The sequence below is a fragment of the Sorex fumeus genome, unplaced genomic scaffold, assembly GCF_029834395.1.
Source record: "Sorex fumeus unplaced genomic scaffold, SorFum_2.1 ptg000098l, whole genome shotgun sequence".
Lineage (NCBI taxonomy): Eukaryota > Metazoa > Chordata > Mammalia > Eulipotyphla > Soricidae > Sorex > Sorex fumeus.
The window spans coordinates 38,447,120-38,468,822 of NW_026606155.1; the positions used below are offsets into that span (position 1 = coordinate 38,447,120).

The window sequence follows — 21,703 nt, forward strand, 5'->3', positions numbered from 1 at the left end:
CCCTTGCCAAATTTCCATTTTGAGCAAGAGTCAGGACAAATGGTCCATGATTGAAAGCCTGCCTCAAGGACTGGGGGTGAGGGTAGTTGGGACGGAGATGGGAACATTATGACAATAATGGTTGAAGGGGATTGCTCTGGATTGGACATGTGTGCTGAAAATGGGCAAACGACTAAACATGATGGCCTCTCAGTGTCTATATTGCAAACCATAATGCCCAAAAGGAGAGAGAGAGGGAGAGGAGGAGAAGGAGGAAGGGGAGGGCGGGAGTAATGGCTAGAGTGAGCTTGCCATAGAGGCAGACTGTGGGTGGGGTGGGGAGATTGGCAGGAGGGATACGGGGGATATTGATGGTGGGAAGTGTACACTGTTGGAGGAAATGGTGGAACTTTGTATGACTGAAACTCAATCATGAAAGCTTTGTAACTATCTCACGGTGATTAAATAAAAAATAAACTAATTAAAAATAAGCTGTATTTTTATTTATTGTAAAGTGTTGTGGTCTCTACAAAGCTATGAAGAAGTCATGAAATCACAGAGACTTGGTGTTATTGACTGTAAAAATTCTTTTTGGGGTATTGGGGAGGGCCTGCTAAGTGGTACTTAGAGTCCACCAGCACCATACCTGGTGGTTAAGGAAGACCCTTACTGTGCCAGGAATCAACCCCAGGGCCTCATACATGCTAGACATGTGCTCTGCCATTTGTGTTACAACTGTGACCCAGACTGAAGAAATTTTTGATTAACACATTAAGAGTAAATTATTGTCACTAATTTAAGAATGCATATTAAGATATTATTACAGGAATCAGAGAGAGAATATGTGGGATAAGGCACTTGCCTTGCAGGTGCCTGACCCTGGCACCACATATGATTCTCTGAGCATCACTAGAAGTATCCCTTGAGCATAGAACCAGGATTAGCTCATAAACACCTCTAGGTGTGGCCCAAACTCCCCACTTCCAAAATATTTGCAATTGTAAGTGAACTGGCCAATTTCTTGTGATTAGTCATAGATGGATTTATATATATTCTAATTTCTTATTAGATTATTAGAAGAATTTATAAATCATATTCACGAACTTCAGAAAATGGATGAAAGGATTCAAAGGAAAGTAGAGAAACTAGAGCAACAGTGTCAGAAAGAATCCAAGGAATTTGCCAAGAAGGTTCAAGAGCTCCAGAAAAGCAATCAGGTAAACTTTAAGTTAAGCAGTGAATAGGCGATTTTTATTTCTTTCCTGTTTAAGTTCTTTAAAAAAGTGTTAAATGAAAATAATTGTAAGGTTTCTCTCTAGCGTGCCTATCCCATGGGATAAAATATTAATGAATTCCTCATGAGCACTCTTGACACTGGCTTGCTAATGAATGTTAGTTTGAAATCATAACAGTACTTTCTTAGAATTGGATTATATCCAGTATAGTGTGGTCCTTGCTTCCTTTCTAATAGTGCAGACTTTGAAAATGATAGCTCAGCAGACTTATTTTTAGGTGCTCTTTATCATTATCATCATCATCATCATTATTAGTGTTGATAATAACATAGTCATTTTCATTTTTGTTTAATCATAAAACAAATACCGTACCAACTGTTTCACTCCATCATCTTTTTAGTGGAAAGCTAGTCTGGGAAGTTTCAGTAGTCATGAGTCTATATGCTCCAGTGAGAAGCAAAGTATAATTAGGAAAAGTAGATGCAGAATATTCCCTCAGTTTATTTTAGAATAAAATAATAATGAAACAGGTTCTAGGGCTAACTAAGCCAGACGTAAGCCCTTTTTACGCCCTAAAATTAATGTGAAATTCCTGAACCTCTTTCAGTCTGGGTGTAATCTGTAACTTGATTGTTCTTTATAAGAGCACTTAAGGAACATTGTTTAGTTCTGCTACTTCCCCAGAATGTTTGTTCATAAATGTTATATATTAATAAGTAGATTTCTGCTTGCTTTTTAAAAAATGATCCTTTACGCATATACGACAGGAAATATTTAATAACAAAGTCTAATTTACAAAGATAGTTTTTAAAAAGATTATTATTTTAAGAGGTAGATTTCAAATACTCAAAATGAAATTGACAATTCATCTAACATGCTAGTGTCTTCTGTTCTGCTACTTTTTAGTTGTCTATTATCAGGCAGTCTAATCTCTCTGCGTCTCAGGTTTTTCATCCATAAAATAGAATTTTTTTTTGTTATGTTTTGTTGGTTTTGTTGTTTTTTTTTTTTGATTTGGTGCCACACCTGATGGTGTTCAGGTCTTATTCCTGCCTCTGTCCTCAGGGATCACCCCTAGCAGTGCAGGGGGAGCATTTGGTGCCAAGGATGGAACCTCAGCTTTGTGCAAGGCAAGCACCTTGTTCATTGTGTTCTCTCTCCAGGCCACAGTTATTTTTAGACACTTAAATTACAGATTAGAAGTAGTTATAGTTTTCATATTTACTAACCTTTAAACTGAGTTTACAGGTTGCATTTTATGCTTATGTACACATTTTTTCTTAGGTTGCCTTTCAACATTTCCAAGAACTTGATGAACACATCAGTTATGTAGCAACCAAAGTCTGTCACCTTGGAGACCAGTTGGAAGGGGTAAACACACCCAGACAACGGGCAGTAGAGGCTCAGAAATTGATGAAATACTTCAATGAGTTTTTAGATGGAGAATTGAGATCTGATGTTTTTACAAATTCTGAGAAGGTAAGCACTGTTAGAAGGGTTAAAAACATAATATTAATAACACCCTAATTATGAATTGTTGTTATGACTTTTTCACAGACTAAATTCAAACCATTAAAATACTACCCTTAAAAAGTTTTTGTTGTTATGAAGTACATTGTTCTGAGATTAGAATACTTACCCACAGATTGCAAGATTGCAATTTTTTCTTTTGAGAGAGTGTCTAGGAACTATTCTTGGTCATACTCAGACCAGCGTTTAGATTTGATGGTTTAGTGCTTGAAATTGATGATAACTACACTCAGCTCAGGCGCCACAAGGGTTATCCTGACTGTATTTGAGGTTCCCAGGGCCACACTCACAGTTCTCAGGAACCACTCAGTCTACTGCCTCCTGAAATGTTTGTGGGGTCATGCAGTGTTGGGAATAGAATTTGAGACATAGAACATGCAAGGCATGCATTCTGCCCCTTGAGCTCTTTCTTCCCCTCACCCCAGATTCCTTTGCCCTCACCCTACCCCAATCCCACTGGATTGCCTGGCATATTTGTTCATGAAATTTCAGATTTCAGTGGCTTAGAAGTACTGAGATAATTCTATTCGTAATTGCTTCTTTTTTATAACTGACTTTATTCATTTATTTATTTGGTTTTTTGGGCCACACCCAGTGGTGCTTAGGGATTTCTCCTGGCTCTGTGCTCAGGGATCACTCCTGGCCATCCTCTGGGGGCCATATAGGTTGCTGGGGATCCAACCCGGGTCGGCTGCATGCAAGGCAAGTATCTGTTGGCCCCTGTACTGACTTGTAATAGTAATATAATTTCTGTTGTTTTGAGTAGTTGTATTCTTTTGAGTGAGGAGGTTGTTCAACCTGTTTTATAAGCTTTTTTTGTTAAGGAAATACTTATGTGTATAAGGAATTGAGAGCTTTTAGTATTTATTACTCGAACAAAGTTTTTATAAAAGGGTAAGCATAGTTTTGACCAAGGAAAATTGGAAAATCTTAACTAATTGACCTTTTTATTTGGTTGTTTTTTTGTGGCGACTAGACACTCAGAACAACACCTGGCTCTGTGCTTGGAGGTCACTTCCAGATGTGCTCAGGGTATCATGTGGTAGTGGAGATTGAGCCCTGGGCCTCCTACATGTGTCCGGTAGTTAAGATCTTTCTCGTACCTGGAGTTAATTGCTAATCCCCTTCAGAGCGTAGGTTATTTAATACTGGTCTATGGGCCACACTTGGTGATGCATGGCCGTTACTCCTGGCTCTGCACTCAGGAATTAGTCCTGGAAGTGCTTGGGGGATCGTATGGGATGCTAGGGATTGACTCCAGGACAGCCATGTGCAAGAAAAGTGCCCACCCGCTGCACTGCTGCTCCAGCCCCAATACTGGTCTAAGGGTGCATGGTATTGACTGTTCTCCAAATACAAAAGAATCTCACTTCCCTTCATGGGAAAAAAAAAATAAAATAAAAAAAAATAGATTAAAAAAAATTTCCTTCTCTCTTCCTCTTTGCCTTTACTGTTGTTTCTGTTATCATTGCTACAGGTGAGTGATGTACGCATTCCTGACTGCAATGTTTACATATTCTTAGCTGTGGTGCTTGTTGGGGGTTGCAAATCAGGTTGTGTTATTCACATACTTCATCATGGTCCTTGTTAAGTTTTGCACTCCTTAAGTTGTGGTGCTTGTACTCATGCTTGCCAGGGTCAGCAGTCTTCATTAAGGTGCAGAAGTTATGGTTGTGGTGATCATCCAAGTACTCACCAGAGGTCATATTTCTGTAGTGCTCATGCTTCCTTTGAATTACAGTGCTCACCAGGGGTAACATCCCTTGTTGCAGTTATTACTCAGACCTGACTCTAGTGATCTTTAGCATTTTTAGTATTTTAGGTTACTCATCTCACTCTAGTATCAATGACAGATATACACAAATTACTAATTTTGGCAACTTCTGTATTTACTATTGTGTGTGCGTATGTATATATATATATATATATATTTTTTTTTTTTTTTTTTTTTTTTTTTTCTGATGGGGTGATTCTGGTGATTCTGGGCCGTCAGGCCAGTGGTTCAGTGCAAGGGCCGGAGCACCAATGTAACTTCCAGCCCTGTCCTCCAGGAATGCTCCTAGCAGTGCTGAGGGTACCGAAAGGGTCAGACAAATACTGGACTTGTGCCCTAACCACTGTACCATCTCCCAACCCCAATGGTATGTTTTAATTGATGGCTTTCAAAGGTAGTGCTTTAAACAGTTATACAAAAGGATACCTGTGGGAACTCTAGTAGCAGCTTATTGCTGCGATCTTTGCTACCTTAACCAATTTGCAAACAGTATACTTTGGAATTTCCATTTCTTAAATGAATAAGAATAAACCTGGAAATTGGTCTGCCTTAGCTAGCACAGCGGTAGGGCGGTTGCCTTGCACACAGCCAACATGGCCGACCCGAGTTCGATTCCTCCGCCCCTCTCGGAGAGCCCAGCAAGCTACCGAGAGCATTCAATATGCCAGACACAGTAACAACAAAGTCTCCAATGGAGACGTTACTGGGCCCGCTCGAGCAAATCGATGATCAATGGGAGCGCCTTTACTTTACTTACTTTACTTGATAGCATGGAGCTGGCTTTGTACTAGGTAGCTTTATTCTGAGAACAGGAGGGACATTGCTATACAACTAGGTGACATGGTGAAAAATGATACTGCAGGGATCGGAGAGATAGTATAATGGTAAGGTGCTTGCCTTGCAGGACGCTGACTTGAGTTTGATTCCCAGCACCCATATGGTCCCCGGGCTCTGCGAAGAGTAAGAACTGAGTACTGGGTGTGGCCCAAAAAACACTGAAAAAGGAAAATGATACTGGAGTTGATACCTGTGTTGATGTGCAACAGCACAGAGTGAATGTGTGGTTATTGAGAGTGATGGTGACATATTGACTAGATGAGACACAGAAAGATGAATTTCACTATTATTTAGCCATTGTGATAGTGTTCAACCCCCTAGAGCATGTCAGACTTGAGTGAAGAAAAGGACTAAATCTGTATTGTCAGAAAATCTTACGGTAGATTTTTAAAGATCTATAATAATCCTAGCTCTTCTTTTTCGTAGTAGTCTTCTTGTCAAAGTTAGTGATTATAGGGGTGCGAGAGATGCTATGGTGGTTGAGGTGCTTGTCTTGCTTGCAGCTGAACCAGGTTCAATGCTCAGTATCCCATATGGTCCCCCAGCATCACCAGGAGTGATTCCTGAGTGCAGAGCCAGGAGTAACCCCTCAGCATCACCAAGTGTGGCCCCTAAACAATCAAAAAGTGAATGATCATAAAACGAATTATTAAATATATACCAAAATAAAACTCAGTAGTAATTGGAAATTTAAAGAATAGATTATATGTAAATTTAACATGAGAAACATTAAATCACTTTCTAAATATTAGTATAAAAATGCCAAATATCTGCATCTTAATAATTTTTTTACTCTTTGCATAGATCAAGATTTCAGTATAAATGTTTCATTGACTCATTATTGGTGATACCTCAGATATATTCCTATAGTTCACAAGATTTTGTTTGTTGTGGTAGGTTCTAGAGAAATGTTTGGGTGAAGATCTGTGGGCATAGATAGGGCATTATTAGCATTATCAAAATAAGATTTAATATATACTTGATTAGGGTTAACTGCTTTTATTTATTTTTTAATAGATAAAGGAGGCTGCCGACATTATTCAGAAATTGCACCTAATTGCCCAGGAGTTACCATTTGATAGGCAAGTTTGTTTTTCATTTATTTGCATATGGCATTTGTGGAATAAAATTTTATTTTTCCTTGTATAATTTTGCTTATAAATTTATTAAGAATATAAATTATCTCCTTTGTACAAGATACAGTATACAATAATTAATTGAAGAAAGATGGTCTAATAATCTAAATTTAATGTTATACATTGAAATAATTTCAGGTTTTTTTGTTTTGGAAAAAAATGATGAATTTTGAAATTGATTAAAGTAAGATTTCTTAATTTCTTTTTTCAACTTTGTTGCTAAAACCTAAATGGGAGTGATGGGAAGAGTTTAAACATGGGACCATTTAGTTGATTTTTCTTACCTAGATTAAAGTTTATAAAATTTTAGGATCTGAGACACCTCAAAAAGCAATACTAGTTAAATACTCAGACCTATAAATTGTTGTATACAGTTGTATAGCACTTTCAATTCTTTTGCCCTCAGACATCTTTATAGACTTAAAGTTTTTAAAAAAAATCTTCTTTTGATGGAAAATCCTGAGGCCATTACTAAATAAGATATATTAATGGTTTTATTTTAATAATAGCTGTGGGGGTAGGGGGAGTACTGGAGAAAATATCGAGGCGGTAACACACTTTCCTTCATATAGCCACATTGATTATGACCTTGGTTCGAATCCCTGGCACCACATAGTGGTCCCCCTGAGCGTCTCCAGTGGTCATTCCTGAGCACAGAGTCAGTAATAGCACCTGTGCATTGCCAAGTGTATTTGTCACCCTCACCCTCATCCCCCACTTCAGTAAATGTTTTTCAAAGAACCTTTACTGGGAAAAATGTTATTTTTTATTTTTGGCCATACCAGGTGTTGCTTGGGGGTTATTCCCAGTGGTGCTTAGCATCATGCCATGGCAGAGATTGAACTGAGGCTCTTGAATGCAAAGCACATGCTCTAGATCTTTGAGCTATTTCTTTTCCCTCAAGAGGATCTTTTTTAAACCAGCCATTTTATTATTTTGTTAAACCGTTTAAGTTTTACTCTGCAGAGTAAAGCACCTACATCAGCATGAACCGTACTTTTTTTTTTTTTTGCTTTTTGGGTCACACCCGGCGATGCTCAGGGGTTACTCCTGGCTCATGCACTCAGGAATCACTCCTGGCGGTACTCGGGGGACTATATGGGATGCTGGGAATCGAACCTGTGTCGGCCATGTTGGCTGCGTGCAAGGCAAACGTCCTACCCGCTGTGCTATCGCTCCAGCCCCGAACCGTACATTTTCTTCCAAGAGGCAGTTAAATGGAAAACTGGATTATGATCTGGTTAATTATTGGGTATGGAATTCCAGATGGAAGATCTTATGATCTACATCTGATCCATGAAGCTAGGCCGCACTCCCACCATCCAGGGAGTTGGTTGGCTTTTCTCACTTCATCCTGTTCAGGCCTCCAACAGCCTCTTACAGTCAGCCATGTTTGACCTAGGAGGCAAATCTTTGCCCACTGATTTTTATTTCTGTTGTTTGAGAGGCCAGACACAGGGGTGTTCAGTGGTTCAGGTAGTACCAGGATCAAACCCAGGCCTCCTTTATGGAAAGCCTAGACTCCAGTCCACTGGGGTATTCCCAGCCCACCCGAGAATTTTTTTTTTAATTTTTTAAAATTTTTTTTATTTTTATTTTTTATTAGTGAAACACCATGAAGTACATTTGTAGATTTACAAATTTTTGTGCTTGGGTTTTGATTATACAATGATCAAGTACCCATCCCTCCACCAGTGCCCATTTTCCACCACCATGGATCCCAGTATCCCTCCCACACCCATCCCACCCATCCCACCCTGCCTCTGTGGCAGGGCATTCCCTTTTGTTCTCTCTCTCCTTTTGGGTGTTGTGGTCTGCAAGAGAGGCATTGAGTGGCAGTCATGTTCAGTCCATAGTCTACTTTCAACATGCATCTCCCCTCCTGGGAGGATCCTCCAAACACCCTTTTTTTGGTGCTCCCTTCTCTATCCGAGCTGCCCTTTCCCCTAGAATGCCCGCTGGCCTCTTAGCCATGGAGTAATCCTCCTGGTACTGATCTTGGCTATTCTTGGGTATTAATCTCCTATTTTGTTACTTTATGTCCTCCAGATGAATGCAATCTTTTTATGTCTATCCCTCTCTTTTTGACTCATTTCGCTTAGCATGATACTTTCCATGTAGTACCACTTGTATGTAAAATTCATGACTTCATCTTTTCTAAGAGCTACATAGTACTCCATTGTGTAGATATACCAAAGTTTCTTTAACTAATCATCTGTTCGCGGGCACTCAGGTTTTTTCCAGATTCTGGCTATTGTAAAGAGTGCTGCAATGAACAAACAAGTGCAGATGTCACTTCGACTATACATTTTTGCCTCTCTGGGATATATTCCCAGGAGTGGTATAGCTGGGTCAAATGGGAGCTCAATTTCTAATTTTTTGAGAATGGTCCATACTGTTTTCCAAAATGACTGAACCAGTCGGCATTCCCACCAACAGTGAAGGAGTGTCCCTTTCTCGCCACATCTGCGCCAGCACTGGTTGCTTTTGTTCTTGTGGATGTGGGCCAGTATCTGAGGTGTGAGGTGGTATCTCATTGTGGTTTTGATCTGCATCTCCCTGATGATTAATGATGTAGAGCATTTTCTCATGTGCTTTTTTGCCATTTGGATTTCTTCTTTGAGAAAGTTTCTGTTCATTTCATTGCCCCATTTTTTGATGGGGTTGGATGTTTTCTTCTTGTGGAGTTCAACCAGTACTTTACATATCCTTGATATCAACCCATTGTCAGATGTGTATTCGGCGAATATCCTTTCCCATTCTGTAGACTGTCTTTGTATTTTGGTCACTGTTTCTTTGGAGGTGCAGAAGCTTCTTAGTTTAAGATAGTCTCATTTATCTATCTCTGTTTTCACTTGCTTGGCTAGTGGCGTGACATCTTTGAAGGTACCATTAGCTTCAACGTCATCCACCCAAGAATTTTTTAAGGATTTCCATTAGCCCACAGAATCTTATTGCTTAATAAAATCTTAATGTCATAGCTCTAGTTATCGCTTCATCCTATATACAGTTTTCTTTTTTTTTAATACCTAGAAGTTTATAAAGGTAGACAATAAGTGTATATTCAAACTTGGGGTGTTATTTTTCAAAAAATGAGGAATAATGAATTTCCATAACTTCCTCCCCTCATATAGTAGTCCCATATATACCCAAACTTATTTTCCTTTTTATTAACATCTTAGGTTTCTATGGTATTTTTGAAACATCTAATAAACCTCATTATTGGTTTTTAATTTTCAGATTTTCAGAAGTAAAGTCCAAAATTGCAAGTAAGTGGGGTTCTGCTTATTTAACTGTTTTGTGTAGGTACTAGTAAAACTACTAGTTTCAAAGAAAAAAAACAAACTAACATTAAAAGGAGCAATAATGTGACTAAAATCCTCTTACTCTGTCCCTGACTTGATTCCTCTTCCTTTACATAGTCATTACCAATTTTCTTGGGTATTCTTTGTATATACAAGTATAGGATATAAGTCATATGCAAATCATAAATCATTATATACATAGATGCATGTGTGTATATAATGGTAAAGGTAAGGTAAAGTCCCTCCCGTTGTTCATCGATTTGCTCGAGCGGGCCCAGTAATGTCTCCATTGGAGACTTTGTTGTTACTGTGTTTGGCATATCGAATACGTCACGGGGAGCTTGCCAGGCTCTGCCGTGCGGGCGATATACTCTTGGTAGCTTGCCGGGCTCTCCGAGAGGGGCAGAGGAATCGAACTCGTGTCGGCCATGTTGGCTGCGTGCAAGGCAAACGCCCTACCGCTGTGCTATATAATGCATATGTGTATATGTAATGTAACTTCTGTTATCACAAGTATGTGATTTGTATATATGCATATGTGTATATAATGTAATTTCTATTATCACCCTTATTTAAAAATAATGGTAGCACACTATACAAATACCTTTTATACCTTGTATTTTTTCAACTAATAATAAGTCTTATGGAATGTTTTGTGTCCACAAATATTTTTCTAATATAAACTTTCAGGTTTTTTTTTAAATCTTAAGGTCAGATAAATGTTTTACTCCTAATTTGTTTTTATGATTGGTGTTTGCCAATCTTTGAAGTGTATTTTAGACAGATCATTTTAGGTTTTTTGAAAAAGCTATTATTTTCAGACTTCATTGTAGCTTGGGCTGCTGTTTGGGAGGCAATTGTAATAAAAGATTACAAAGAAGTAGAAAGAACTACCTATTGTCCACAAGTATTTGAAAAAGGATTCTATGTATAGTTGGACCTCTTGACAGTGTTTTTTGATCACCACAGCATAATCCAGAATTCCAATTCAGAATCACAATAATTTTAAGAATGTAGTGAATTAAGTATCACATATTGTCATTTATTTTTCATTACTTTATTTTATTTTATTTTGTGCCAGGGCTGAGATCCATGTCTCATTCTGCTGGTAACACTGAGCACAGAGCACATCCCTGACCCTTCACATAAAATTTTAAGATGAAATTTTGGTGCTGTAGACTTTTATTCTAGTAGAGTTCTATGATTCTCTTCCTATTTTCCATAACTTCAGGCTTATGTTTTTTCCATCTGTTAATTTCAGAAATAACATCCAGAAGATTTTTTTTTTCCAGCAAGAGCTTTTTAAAATAACAATGGAAAATGGCCGCCTTTGGGAATCCCATCTATTTTCTGGTTTGGAAGATTTTTGTGTCTTGAAAATAGAAATATATATATACCACAGTACCTTATAGAGACTAGATCTACTGTGACCCCATAATATGTTTATACTTTCAAAAGTTGGCAAATCCTTAGTCATTTATTACTCATATGCTGTTAATAATTTAGATTTGGCTCTCTGAATGACTTTATTGTTTTTAGGTAAATACCATGATTTAGAATGTCAGTTGATTCAGGAATTTACAAATGCTCAAAGAAGAGGTGAAATCTCCAGAATGAGAGAAGTAGCAGCAGTTTTACTTCATTTCAAGGTAAATACTATAGAAAAAGTGCAAGATTGACTAGTCTAGATCAATATGTTATGAAGTCAGATATGTCTATTAAAGATGAAATATGCCAAAGTAAAGATATGTGTATGAAGTTTTGGATCACAGTTTGAAGTTTGATAGTTATTATTACTATTGACCACTTACTGGCAAACTTATTTCATTTTTACATATAATACTTTTTTTGATTATTATTTTTGTTGAACAAGAAGAGTAATTATGTATTTATTTCTTCTTCACAGGGTTATTCCCATTGTGTAGATGTCTATATAAAGCAGTGCCAGGAGGTAACATAACTACATTAATTTATTGGATTTTTTTCTCATTTGTATTTTAAAAGCTATTTTAAAATTATACATAGTTATAGACTTACTACGTAAAATACTTCTTTTTTAGGGTGCTTACTTGAGAAATGATATATTTGAAGATGCTGCAATACTCTGTCAACGGGTGAACAAACAAGTTGGAGATATCTTTAGTAATCCAGAAACAGTGCTGGCCAAACTTATTCAAAATGTATTTGAAATCAAACTACAGGTAATTTTAAATAACTGGTGATTAAAATTATAAATAATTTGCCTAGTTCTTATGACAGTGAGATTATTTTTGAAGGGCAGGGCCAGGGGTGGTATTTGGGTCACATCTGGCAATTCCTTAGGCATTACTGTAAGTCTACTTGGGGAGATTTCCCAGTGCCCAGGATTGAACAGGGGTCAGCTAAAAGCAAGATAATAACTTTCACCCCCAAACTGTCTCTGGTTCTGAGTATTTCTTTTATTATATAATTTTTTTTTTGGAGATGGAATAGGCCTAAAGTATAAGTACAGTATATTTCTTCAGTTTTCCATCTAGAGATTTGACTTATGTTCTATCTATTGGCTTCAAGTTTTGCATCTGAGTAAAATATCCCAGAGAGGCAAAAAGGTATAGTGGAAGTGACATCTGCAATTGTTTGTTCATTGCAGCACTCTTTACAATAGCCAGAATCTGGAAAAAACCTGAGTGCCCGAGAACAGATGACTGGTTAAAGAAACTTTGGTACATTTACACAGTGAAGTACTATGTAGCTGTTAGAAAAGATGAAGTTATGAAATTTACATACAGGTGGTACTACTTGGAAAGTATCATGTTGAGCGAAATGAGTCAGAAAGAGCGGGATAGACACAGAAAGGTTGCATTCATCTGGGGAACATAAAGCAACAAAACGGGAAATTAACACCCAGGAATGGCTGAGATTATACCAGGAATTTTGCTCCATGACTTCAAGGCCAGCCACAGGTGAAAAGGAAGCTCAGATAGAGAAGATAGTACCAAATAAAGGGTGTTGTGAGGACCCTCCCAGGGTGGGAGAAGCATGCTAAAAGTAGTCTATAGACCAAACATGATTGCCACTCAATGCCTCTCTTGCAAAACACAGGACCCAAAAGAAGAGAGAGAGAACAAGGGGGAATGCCCTGCCACAGAGGCAGGGTGGGACGGGGAAGATGGGGGGTGGGAGGGATGCTGGGACCCGTGGTGGTGGAGGATGGGCACTGGTGGAGGGATGGGTACTTGATCATTTTATAACTGAAACCCAAGCACAAAAATTTATAAGTCTATAACTGTACCTCATGGTGTTTCACTAATAAAAAAATTTTTTAAAAATATAGTTTATTCAGATAACATTTTGGGGAATAATAATAAAAGAGAAAGGAATGATAATATCATGCTTTAAAATTGTTTTTCCAGAGAAAGTCCAGAACCTGTTATCAGGTCATTTGTTTGAAGATAGGTTTTGTTTTGTTGCAGTAGCAGTAGTGGTAGTAATAAATTTTAATTAGGGTAGCCTTGGATTTTTTTTTAATTAGGTTTGCCTTGTCCAGGATGATATATATGAAATTAAATAGGAATTACAAGTGCTTTCTGTTGAAAGTTCAGTGAATTGTTACCAACATGAAAAGAAAAACACAGGTAGAGCACATTTTTGCATATATGAGGTGCACTGGCTTTAATACCCAGCACCAGAAGAGAAAGAAAAATCCCACGTATCTCACTTACAATCTTGACATCCACATTTTTTCATTTTTGTTATTTGTTTAGGGGTATGAAGATGGGATTGGAGGGAGGAGGATGGCACACGTGGCGGTGCTCAGGGAACTGTATTGGGTATTGAACCTGGGTAGGCTGCACACAAGGGAAGCACCTTACCCGCTGTTCTCTCTCCAGTTCCCCTGTGGCACCAATTTTTTGTTTGTTTGGGGGCAACACCCATTTGTTCTCAGGGCTTGCTTCTGGCTCTGAGCTAAGGAATCACTCCTGCCACACCTAATGGACCATAAGCGGTTCAAACCTGTGTCAGCTGTGTGACCTGCCATGCTATTCTCCAATGCTTTGTGGTACTATTTTTTTTTTTTTTTGGTTATAAATCTCACTGATTTATTTCAGAAAGCACCTTTCAGGAAATAGTGCATATATTTTTAACATTTATTTTTGCAACAGTAGTGTTTGAAAATTATAATTCTAAATGACTTATTTTCCTATTTATAGCCTCTTCAGGCTATTTATTAAAGGTCATTGTTTAATACTTCATGTTTCATAGTAAGATAATTTTGTAACAAAGAAAAATCATATCTTTTAGCACTTACTTATTTTTGTGTGGTACTGTTTTTTAAGACTACATTTCCTAAACTGTCTTTGTCACTAAGCAACATTAAATGTTTATTTTTAGAACACAATGCAGGGCTTGTAAAGGTGTTTAAAAATATGGATATATGTTATGATTCTAAAGCAGGATACAATTTCCCAATTTTATGGTATTGCCTGTAACTGTCTTAAGGGACACTAATGATTGGGAAATGGTGTTTTAAGGAACTGACTCTTTTGGTTCTACCCCAGGATTTGATTTGTTTTGTTTCAGCTTTTAGACCACACCCAGCAGTGCTCCCAAGCTACTCCAGTGCATTATTCAGCAGTGACTGCTGGTGATACTCAGAGTTAGTGCCAGGGATCACACCCCGTTATGCAAAGCATTTGCTCTAGCCTTTTGAGATTGCCTTGGTCTCTTTGTTTTTTTTTTCCTTTTTAAATATACTTCGCAAGACAGGATAAGTTTCAGAAGGAGATATTTTGATATTCTTTAATGTCAAGTCTGAGTTATTTCTGTAGTTAAATATTAGAAGCAGTAAAACTTAGAAATATTTCTATTTTTATTAAAGGTCTATTTTCTGTATGTTGCCCTTTTTATTGGAGTTTAAGATTGTACAATCAAAAATAATTTTAGAGAAAAAATCCTTGACTAATATTTTCATTATAACATCTTAAATTGTTAAGTGTATTCATTTATACACATAAGGTTACACATGTATTCTTGTGAGGATATACAGGTTTCCTCCACTATTCAAAAATGAAATAATCCCATTTTTTATCACTAAGTAGATCATTCTTTTGACCTATGAATGTTATTACTATTATATGGGAGATTTTCTAAGCATTTCATTATTACATGAAAATATTTTTCATGAGCAGAGATATACAAGAATTTTTACACCGCAAAACTAGCTGTACAACTAGAAACTAGTCAGAAACAAAATGTGTTCAGCATCCTAGAAGTTCACCTTTTTTTCTGCTCCAGTCTGTTCTCTCTTGTTCCTGGGGTTAGCCACTATCTTGAACTCTAATGATATTGAATAGTTTCACTTTTGATATTTCATATAGAATAAATCATATATGTACTTCTTTTAAAGAGCTTATTGACACTCTCTAATCAGTATTTCTGTGAAATTCATAATTGCTTTTGCTAATAGCTGTAGATTACAGATTTTAATTTTGTTTTGAATTCCTCTATATAATAACAATTTTTTTTATCTATTTTACTACTAATGGTAGCTTCTCAGTGGTTTCTGATTTAAGCTATTACAAAACCAGTTCTTTGTGAATATTCTTGTACATGTTTCACTGAACTTAAGGATTCATTTCTTGTGAGAGAATATACAGATTTCCTTCATTGCTCAAAAATAAAATATTCCCATTTTGTTATCACTAAACAGGTCATCCTTTTGGCCCAGGAATGCTAATGTTATTAATTTATATGGAAAAATTATTGAGCAATTTTAGACTCAGAAAATAATCTACCGAATCATGCCAAATATGAATGTTTTACTCTTGGATTGTGGGCATACTTATCTGTACTCCAAAATTATACCCTGTGCATCTATGTTTAATAGTTTCTGAAGAGATAGTAATAAGTATCCCCCACCAGCAGCTTCTAAGTGTATACATATTTTGGACTGTATAAATTAATACTGACTTTATTGACAGATGACTTTTTCTTTTTTAGAGTTTTGTGAAAGACCAATTAGAAGAATGTAGGAAGTCTGATGCAGAACAGTATCTCAAAAATCTTTATGATCTATATACAAGGTATATTTTCAATTGTTTGAAAATAGTAACTTCTCAGATTTTCTTATTTTTAAATAGGAAATGGAAGTGTGATTAGTTACTTTTAAATAATATTTTTAGCATTATATCTTTAAGCATTAAATGCATATATATGAGTAGCATGCCCACTTTAAGAGTTTAGAATTATGCTTTATATTATGTATAATAAAATCTTGAGGAATTTTGTGTCTGATTTTACTTCTGAAGTAGTTCTCTATTCTTTGTTTCCTAAAAGCTAGTATAATTGCGTCTATTTGCAGTTATCACTTTAGATATTGAAAAAGAAAGTGACAGAAATTCTAACAAATGGGTTCTATCTTGAATTTTGATGTAAAAATTTGACTTTTTGTAAATGGCAGTGTTACATTTAGAAATACTTTATCAGAAGCTTTGTATTAGAGTGCTTTTCCAACCTTTTTTCCTGTTCTCTGCCATCATGAACAACTTGGTAACTGTATGTCTCATGGCGATTCAGTTTGAGAAATAAAATTGCCTGTGGTTGGGGATATGCATAATTTTGAAGGAGGGCTTTGAAAAGTAGTCATTGTTAGAAAGTCCATCTCAGCAGTATTGGTAGTGATTTTTCTTCAGCAGTGTGATACAAAAAGTTATAGGAAAGTTCAAATAGATGAAGACAAAACAGCATGATCAGAGAGTAATTACATGCCTGTCAGTTCTTTACTTGAGTACCGACTCTTGAATGGCATTGAGCATATTGAAGTCACACTGCCATGGTTGCTATATCTAGACTGGTTTATTGTGTCACTTTCTTCCTCAGTCATCCCTGGGAGTTTATAGAAGTATTCTATATTGTTAGTATTAGATATTCTCCTTTAAATGAACCTATGACTGCTTTGCCTATCCTAAAAAGTTCTTCTCAAGGTTCGAATACAGTTAAAGTTACACTGTGTGTGTACACACACACACACACACACACTCACACACACACACATGATCTTTAGTATTCTTTACTTATCTAAAATGTGTATTAATCTTTTTTCCTCTTTTTCATAAAAAGAACCTCCAATCTTTCCAGCAAATTGATGGAGTTTAATTTAGGTACTGATAAACAGACTTTCTTGTCTAAGCTTATCAAATCCATTTTCATTTCCTATTTGGAGAACTATATTGAAGTGGAGACTGGATATTTGAAAAGCAGAAGTGCTTTGATTCTGCAACGCTATTATGAATCAAAAAACCATCAGAAGAGATCGATTGGCACAGGAGGGTGAGTTTTTTTATATAATGTTAGAAAGGTAAAAACTTTAATATACTGGACAAACTTATTTGTCAAATATGATAGTCATTAAAATGTTAAGAACTTGTTTATACTATTGGTAAAATTCTGTTTTCTTGAACTAAACATATAAAATGAAATTACCTGATAGGATTAAAATATAAAGTAGACAAGTACTATGTAGAGTTGTGTAGTTTTAAACAGTAAATTTTTTCACATTATTAAATGGGAAGTAGGAAAGTACATAATTTTTTGTTGGTGTTGGTATGTTAAGAAAACTGAGCAAATAGTTGACAGTTTAGGTATGCTTAGATTTTGGGGTATCAAACATTTTTTTTTCTTTTGGTGGGAGCCACACCTGGCTGTGCTCAGGTCTTACTCTTGACTCTGTATTCAGGGATTACTCCTGGCAGATCTCCAGGGACCATATGTGGTGCGAGGGTGCAAGCCCCGTTTAACTTCAATCAAGGCATTAACCATTCCACTGTATATATCTCTGGTCATAAGATTTTTTTTTTGACCAATACATTAAAGCCTATAATTAATCTCATACTGGAAAATTGCTTTCTATAAAAGTTGTTGGCATTCTAGTTTTCAAAATCTCAATTATCTGGAACTCACTTGAGTCTAGGATGAAGCAAAATGACTTTATCCTAATGTGTGCTATACATTCAGACTGTAGGTTACACAAATATGTATGCACATTCAAACCAGTTTCTCAATTTGTGTATGTGTGTGTGTATATATATACATATATATAAATTCATATTTTTTGTATTTTGTATTTTATTGTTTTTGAGTTAACACCCAGCAATGCTGGCTCTGTGCTCAGTGAGTCACTATTGATATTGCCTATGGTATCATATGTGGTACCGGAGATCGAATTCAGCTACTTGCTAGGCAATAGACTTCTTTGTGTGTGTCCTCAATTTGTCTTCTTAGTGATGGGGGAGGATATAATTAAAAATTATAAATAACTTGTGAAAGAAAAGAAAACAGGAATAGTTAAGAACTTCGTTAACAAATCAAATCTATATATTCTAGAAGCAAACAAAAAAAGCTGACTTTCATAGAATACCTGCATCAGATACTCAGTGACCATTTAACTGTTAGTCATTAAGAAAAGCTAAATTATGTTTAATATCTCACCGTCTTGCCCCCGCTTTTATTTCCCCTTATTTTGGTATTTGGAACCATGCTTCACAGTTCTCAGAACTTACTCCTGGCTTTGTGTCAAAGATCACTTCTGGCAGGGTTCGGGATACCAAAAGGGGTACTGAGAATCTGGGTTAGCTACATGCAAGGCAAGTGCCTTACCTGCTGTATTCTCTCTCTAGCCCCATGGTTAATATATCTTGTTTAATAATAATGGAGAAATGTGTAAATGTTTTAAGCGATTCAGTATAATTATAGACATTTAAAATTTGTCAGTATTATTTTAAGCAGAATCATTTCATTATTATGAATATGAGCTAAACTAGGGTGTCTCACTTTTTCAGGTAACCAAGCAATTAGTTTTTGTCTACTGATTCAGAATTGTAGAACTTAAAGATAATTGCAGATGCACTTATTTTTTCAGAAGAGTCTTCTTTTAGAAATGTTTGCTTTACTTCACAGAACTAATATATTGGAATTAGAAAGTTAGAGTCTCATGGATTTTCTTAAACTAATTTAAGAAAAAATTGATTTTTTTAATTGATCTGTAATGTACTAAATTTAAGAGTATTTGATTGAAATCTATGTAATCTCTCTCCCCCGCCCCTTTGTCAATATGATGCACTAGTATTCAAGATTTGAAAGAGAGAATTAGACAACGTACCAATTTACCACTGGGACCAAGTATTGATACTCATGGGGAAACTTTCCTATCCCAAGAAGTGGCGGTTAATCTTTTACAAGAAACCAAACAAGCCTTTGAAAGATGTCATAGGGTAAGAATTATATAAAATTTGTTTTATATATTGTCTTGGTTATACTAAGATAAAAATCTGCTCTCTGGCTAAGAATAGTTATTTCTTGTTAATTAGATTTGGATCAGATTTTGAGATAGGAATATGAGTCGAGTGTGGCACATGTCTTTTTATTTTTCCTTTTTTAAAAACTTTTATTTTCATAAGGTTGTTAACAGTGATTACATTCAATATTTCAACACCAATACCACCCAGCATCACACCTTCCCACCACCATTATTTCAAATTTTTCCCTCGCTATTCAACCTGCCTGCCAGGGCAGACATTAGATAATTTATTTTCTATTCCTTATTATGAATATCATGAGAGATCGCCTCTGGATTCGAAAATTGTAAATGATTGAGCTGCAGAGACATCTCTGTAGGGAGCTAATCCATTTTTGAGATTCATTTGTGAGTCTCTGGATCAGGGCCATTAACGTGCTGAGATGGTGCCCAGAGGCAGTTTGTGGGCATGACAGCCAGGATCCCAAGCAGTTGGGAGACAGGAAAGGACAGCCCATCCCCGCTGCCACCATGTGGCTTGGAGTCTTAGTCCCTTATCCCGCATACTTGGGTTTTTCTTCTGGAAGCATGTGGCCACCAAAAGTTCATCTGGAGTGGGCGGAGAAGGAACACCCACTCCATCTGAGGTGCCCCAGTGGAATTGGCTTGGTACTGTCTGGAGAGAGCTCTGGTGAGCTGCTGTCTTCTGGGATTCATTGCTGAGTCTCAGGTTCAAGGCTGTCCAGTGCGCTGAGATGGCACCTGGAGATTGGCACATGTCTTAAATATGTGAATTCCTGGGTTTGATTTCTAGCATCACATGGTCATCTGAGAACCACAGGGAAACCTCTCCCCCCAAAAATAGAATAGGATTTTTGTTTTTGAAGCAAGATTTTTATTACTAGTTTTTAAATCTTTTGGCTTTGGGGTCATACCCAGAAGTACTCAGAAGTTGCTCTTGGCTCTACACTCAGAAATTATTCTTGGCTAACACAGGAGACCGTTTTGGGTTCGAGGAATTGAACCCAGGTCAGTAGCATACAAGGCAAATGCCCTACCTCCTATATTATTGCTTTGTTCCCACAAGATTTTTTTTTTTTAATTACTAAGTGGCTAGAGCGATAGCACAGCGATAGGATGTTCACCTTGTATGTGGCCAACCTGGGTTCGATTCCTCCGCCCCTCTCGGAGAGCCTGGCAAGCTACCGAGAGTGTCCCGTCCGTGCGACAAGAGCCTGGCAAGCTCCCTGTGGCATATTGGATATGCCAAAAACAGTAACAAGTCTAACAATGGAGACATTACTAGTGCCCACTGGAGCAAATCAGTGAACAACAGGACTGTGCTGCAGTTATATAACATTGTAACAATTTTGTGAAGTTGGATTTATTCCATTTTAATAGTTGAAGAAGTAGAAAATATAGTTCTTAAGTAGTGGAGTTGAGAGTTGATGGACTAGTATTTCTTATATTGATGGATAATAGGTATTTACATTAAGCATATAAATCAATAAATTTTGAACTGTGTACTTACATGCAATCTAAATTATTAAGGGAAATTAAATTCAGAAAAGGGAAAAATTGTCTTTTTCATTGGGTTGGCAGAAATTAAGGTTTAAGGGTAAACAGGTGTCAGAGATGTGGAACAATAGAAATCTAATGCCAGAGAAAGAGAAAAAATGGTATAGTTAATTTTGAGAGTAATTTGGAAACTCCTTAGATTGTCAGAGTGAAAATTTACAAGCATACCTGGTGTGTTTCTAGAATTGATGATCATATTCATAACATTAATTGTACACTAGAAAACAGATAAGTTTATTTTTATTTATATTGAATCACCATGCAATATAGTCACAAAGCTTTTATTATTGAATTTCAGTCAATTAGTACATTTTGCACCACCAGCGTCCCCAGTGTCCCTCCTATCACCCCATCCACCACCCACCCCTTGCCTCTATGGCAGATAATTTCTCTCTCTCTCTCTCTCTCTCTATCTCTCTCTCTCTCTCTCTCTCTCTTTTGCGCATTATGGTTTGCAATACAGATACAGAGAGGCCATCATGTTTGGTCCTTAGTCTACTTTCAGCACACATCTCCCATTCTGAGCAATCCCTCCAACCATGATTGACTTAGTGATCCTTTCTTTATGCCAACTGCCTTCTCCCCTAGCTCATGAGGCAGGCTTCTAATCATTCAGCAGTCCTTTTGGCCCTGCTGAGGGAATTTTAAATGGCTAAAGTAGAGTTACATGTGACGATATTAATCTCAAAAATACATTATTAGCAAGCTGATGGAAAGATATGTTCAGTATAATACCACTCTATAATAAAGTAAAATAATACTTTATATTGGGCTGGAGCGATAGCACAGCGGGTAGGACGTTTGCCTTGCACAAAACCAACGTGGCCAACCTGAATTCGATTCCTCTGCCCCTGTTGGAGAGCCTGGCAAGCTATCGAGAGTATCTCACCCGCATGGCAAAGCCTGGCAAGCTACCCGTGATGTATTCGATATGTCAAACACAGTAACAAGTCTCACAATGTTACTGGGCCCGCTTGAGCAAATCGATGAACAACGGGAGGACAGTGGCAGTGAATACTTTATAATATTACATTCGAAATACATTAAGACTAGAGATG

General features: G+C 36.9%; 1 protein-coding gene across 1 annotated transcript in view; it reads left to right on the forward strand.

Annotated features, from left to right (window-relative positions):
* Positions 1-21,703, forward strand: part of EXOC5 (exocyst complex component 5) — a 70,235-nt gene that overhangs the window by 23,212 nt on the left and 25,320 nt on the right. Inside the window, exons 3-12 of the mRNA XM_056133841.1 lie at positions 1,049-1,196; positions 2,499-2,693; positions 6,373-6,437; positions 9,732-9,760; positions 11,336-11,445; positions 11,703-11,747; positions 11,857-11,997; positions 15,776-15,858; positions 16,895-17,104; positions 18,897-19,044. Of these exons, the coding sequence (XP_055989816.1) occupies positions 1,049-1,196; positions 2,499-2,693; positions 6,373-6,437; positions 9,732-9,760; positions 11,336-11,445; positions 11,703-11,747; positions 11,857-11,997; positions 15,776-15,858; positions 16,895-17,104; positions 18,897-19,044 (1,174 nt within the window). The remainder of the gene's footprint in view (positions 1-1,048; positions 1,197-2,498; positions 2,694-6,372; positions 6,438-9,731; positions 9,761-11,335; positions 11,446-11,702; positions 11,748-11,856; positions 11,998-15,775; positions 15,859-16,894; positions 17,105-18,896; positions 19,045-21,703) is intronic.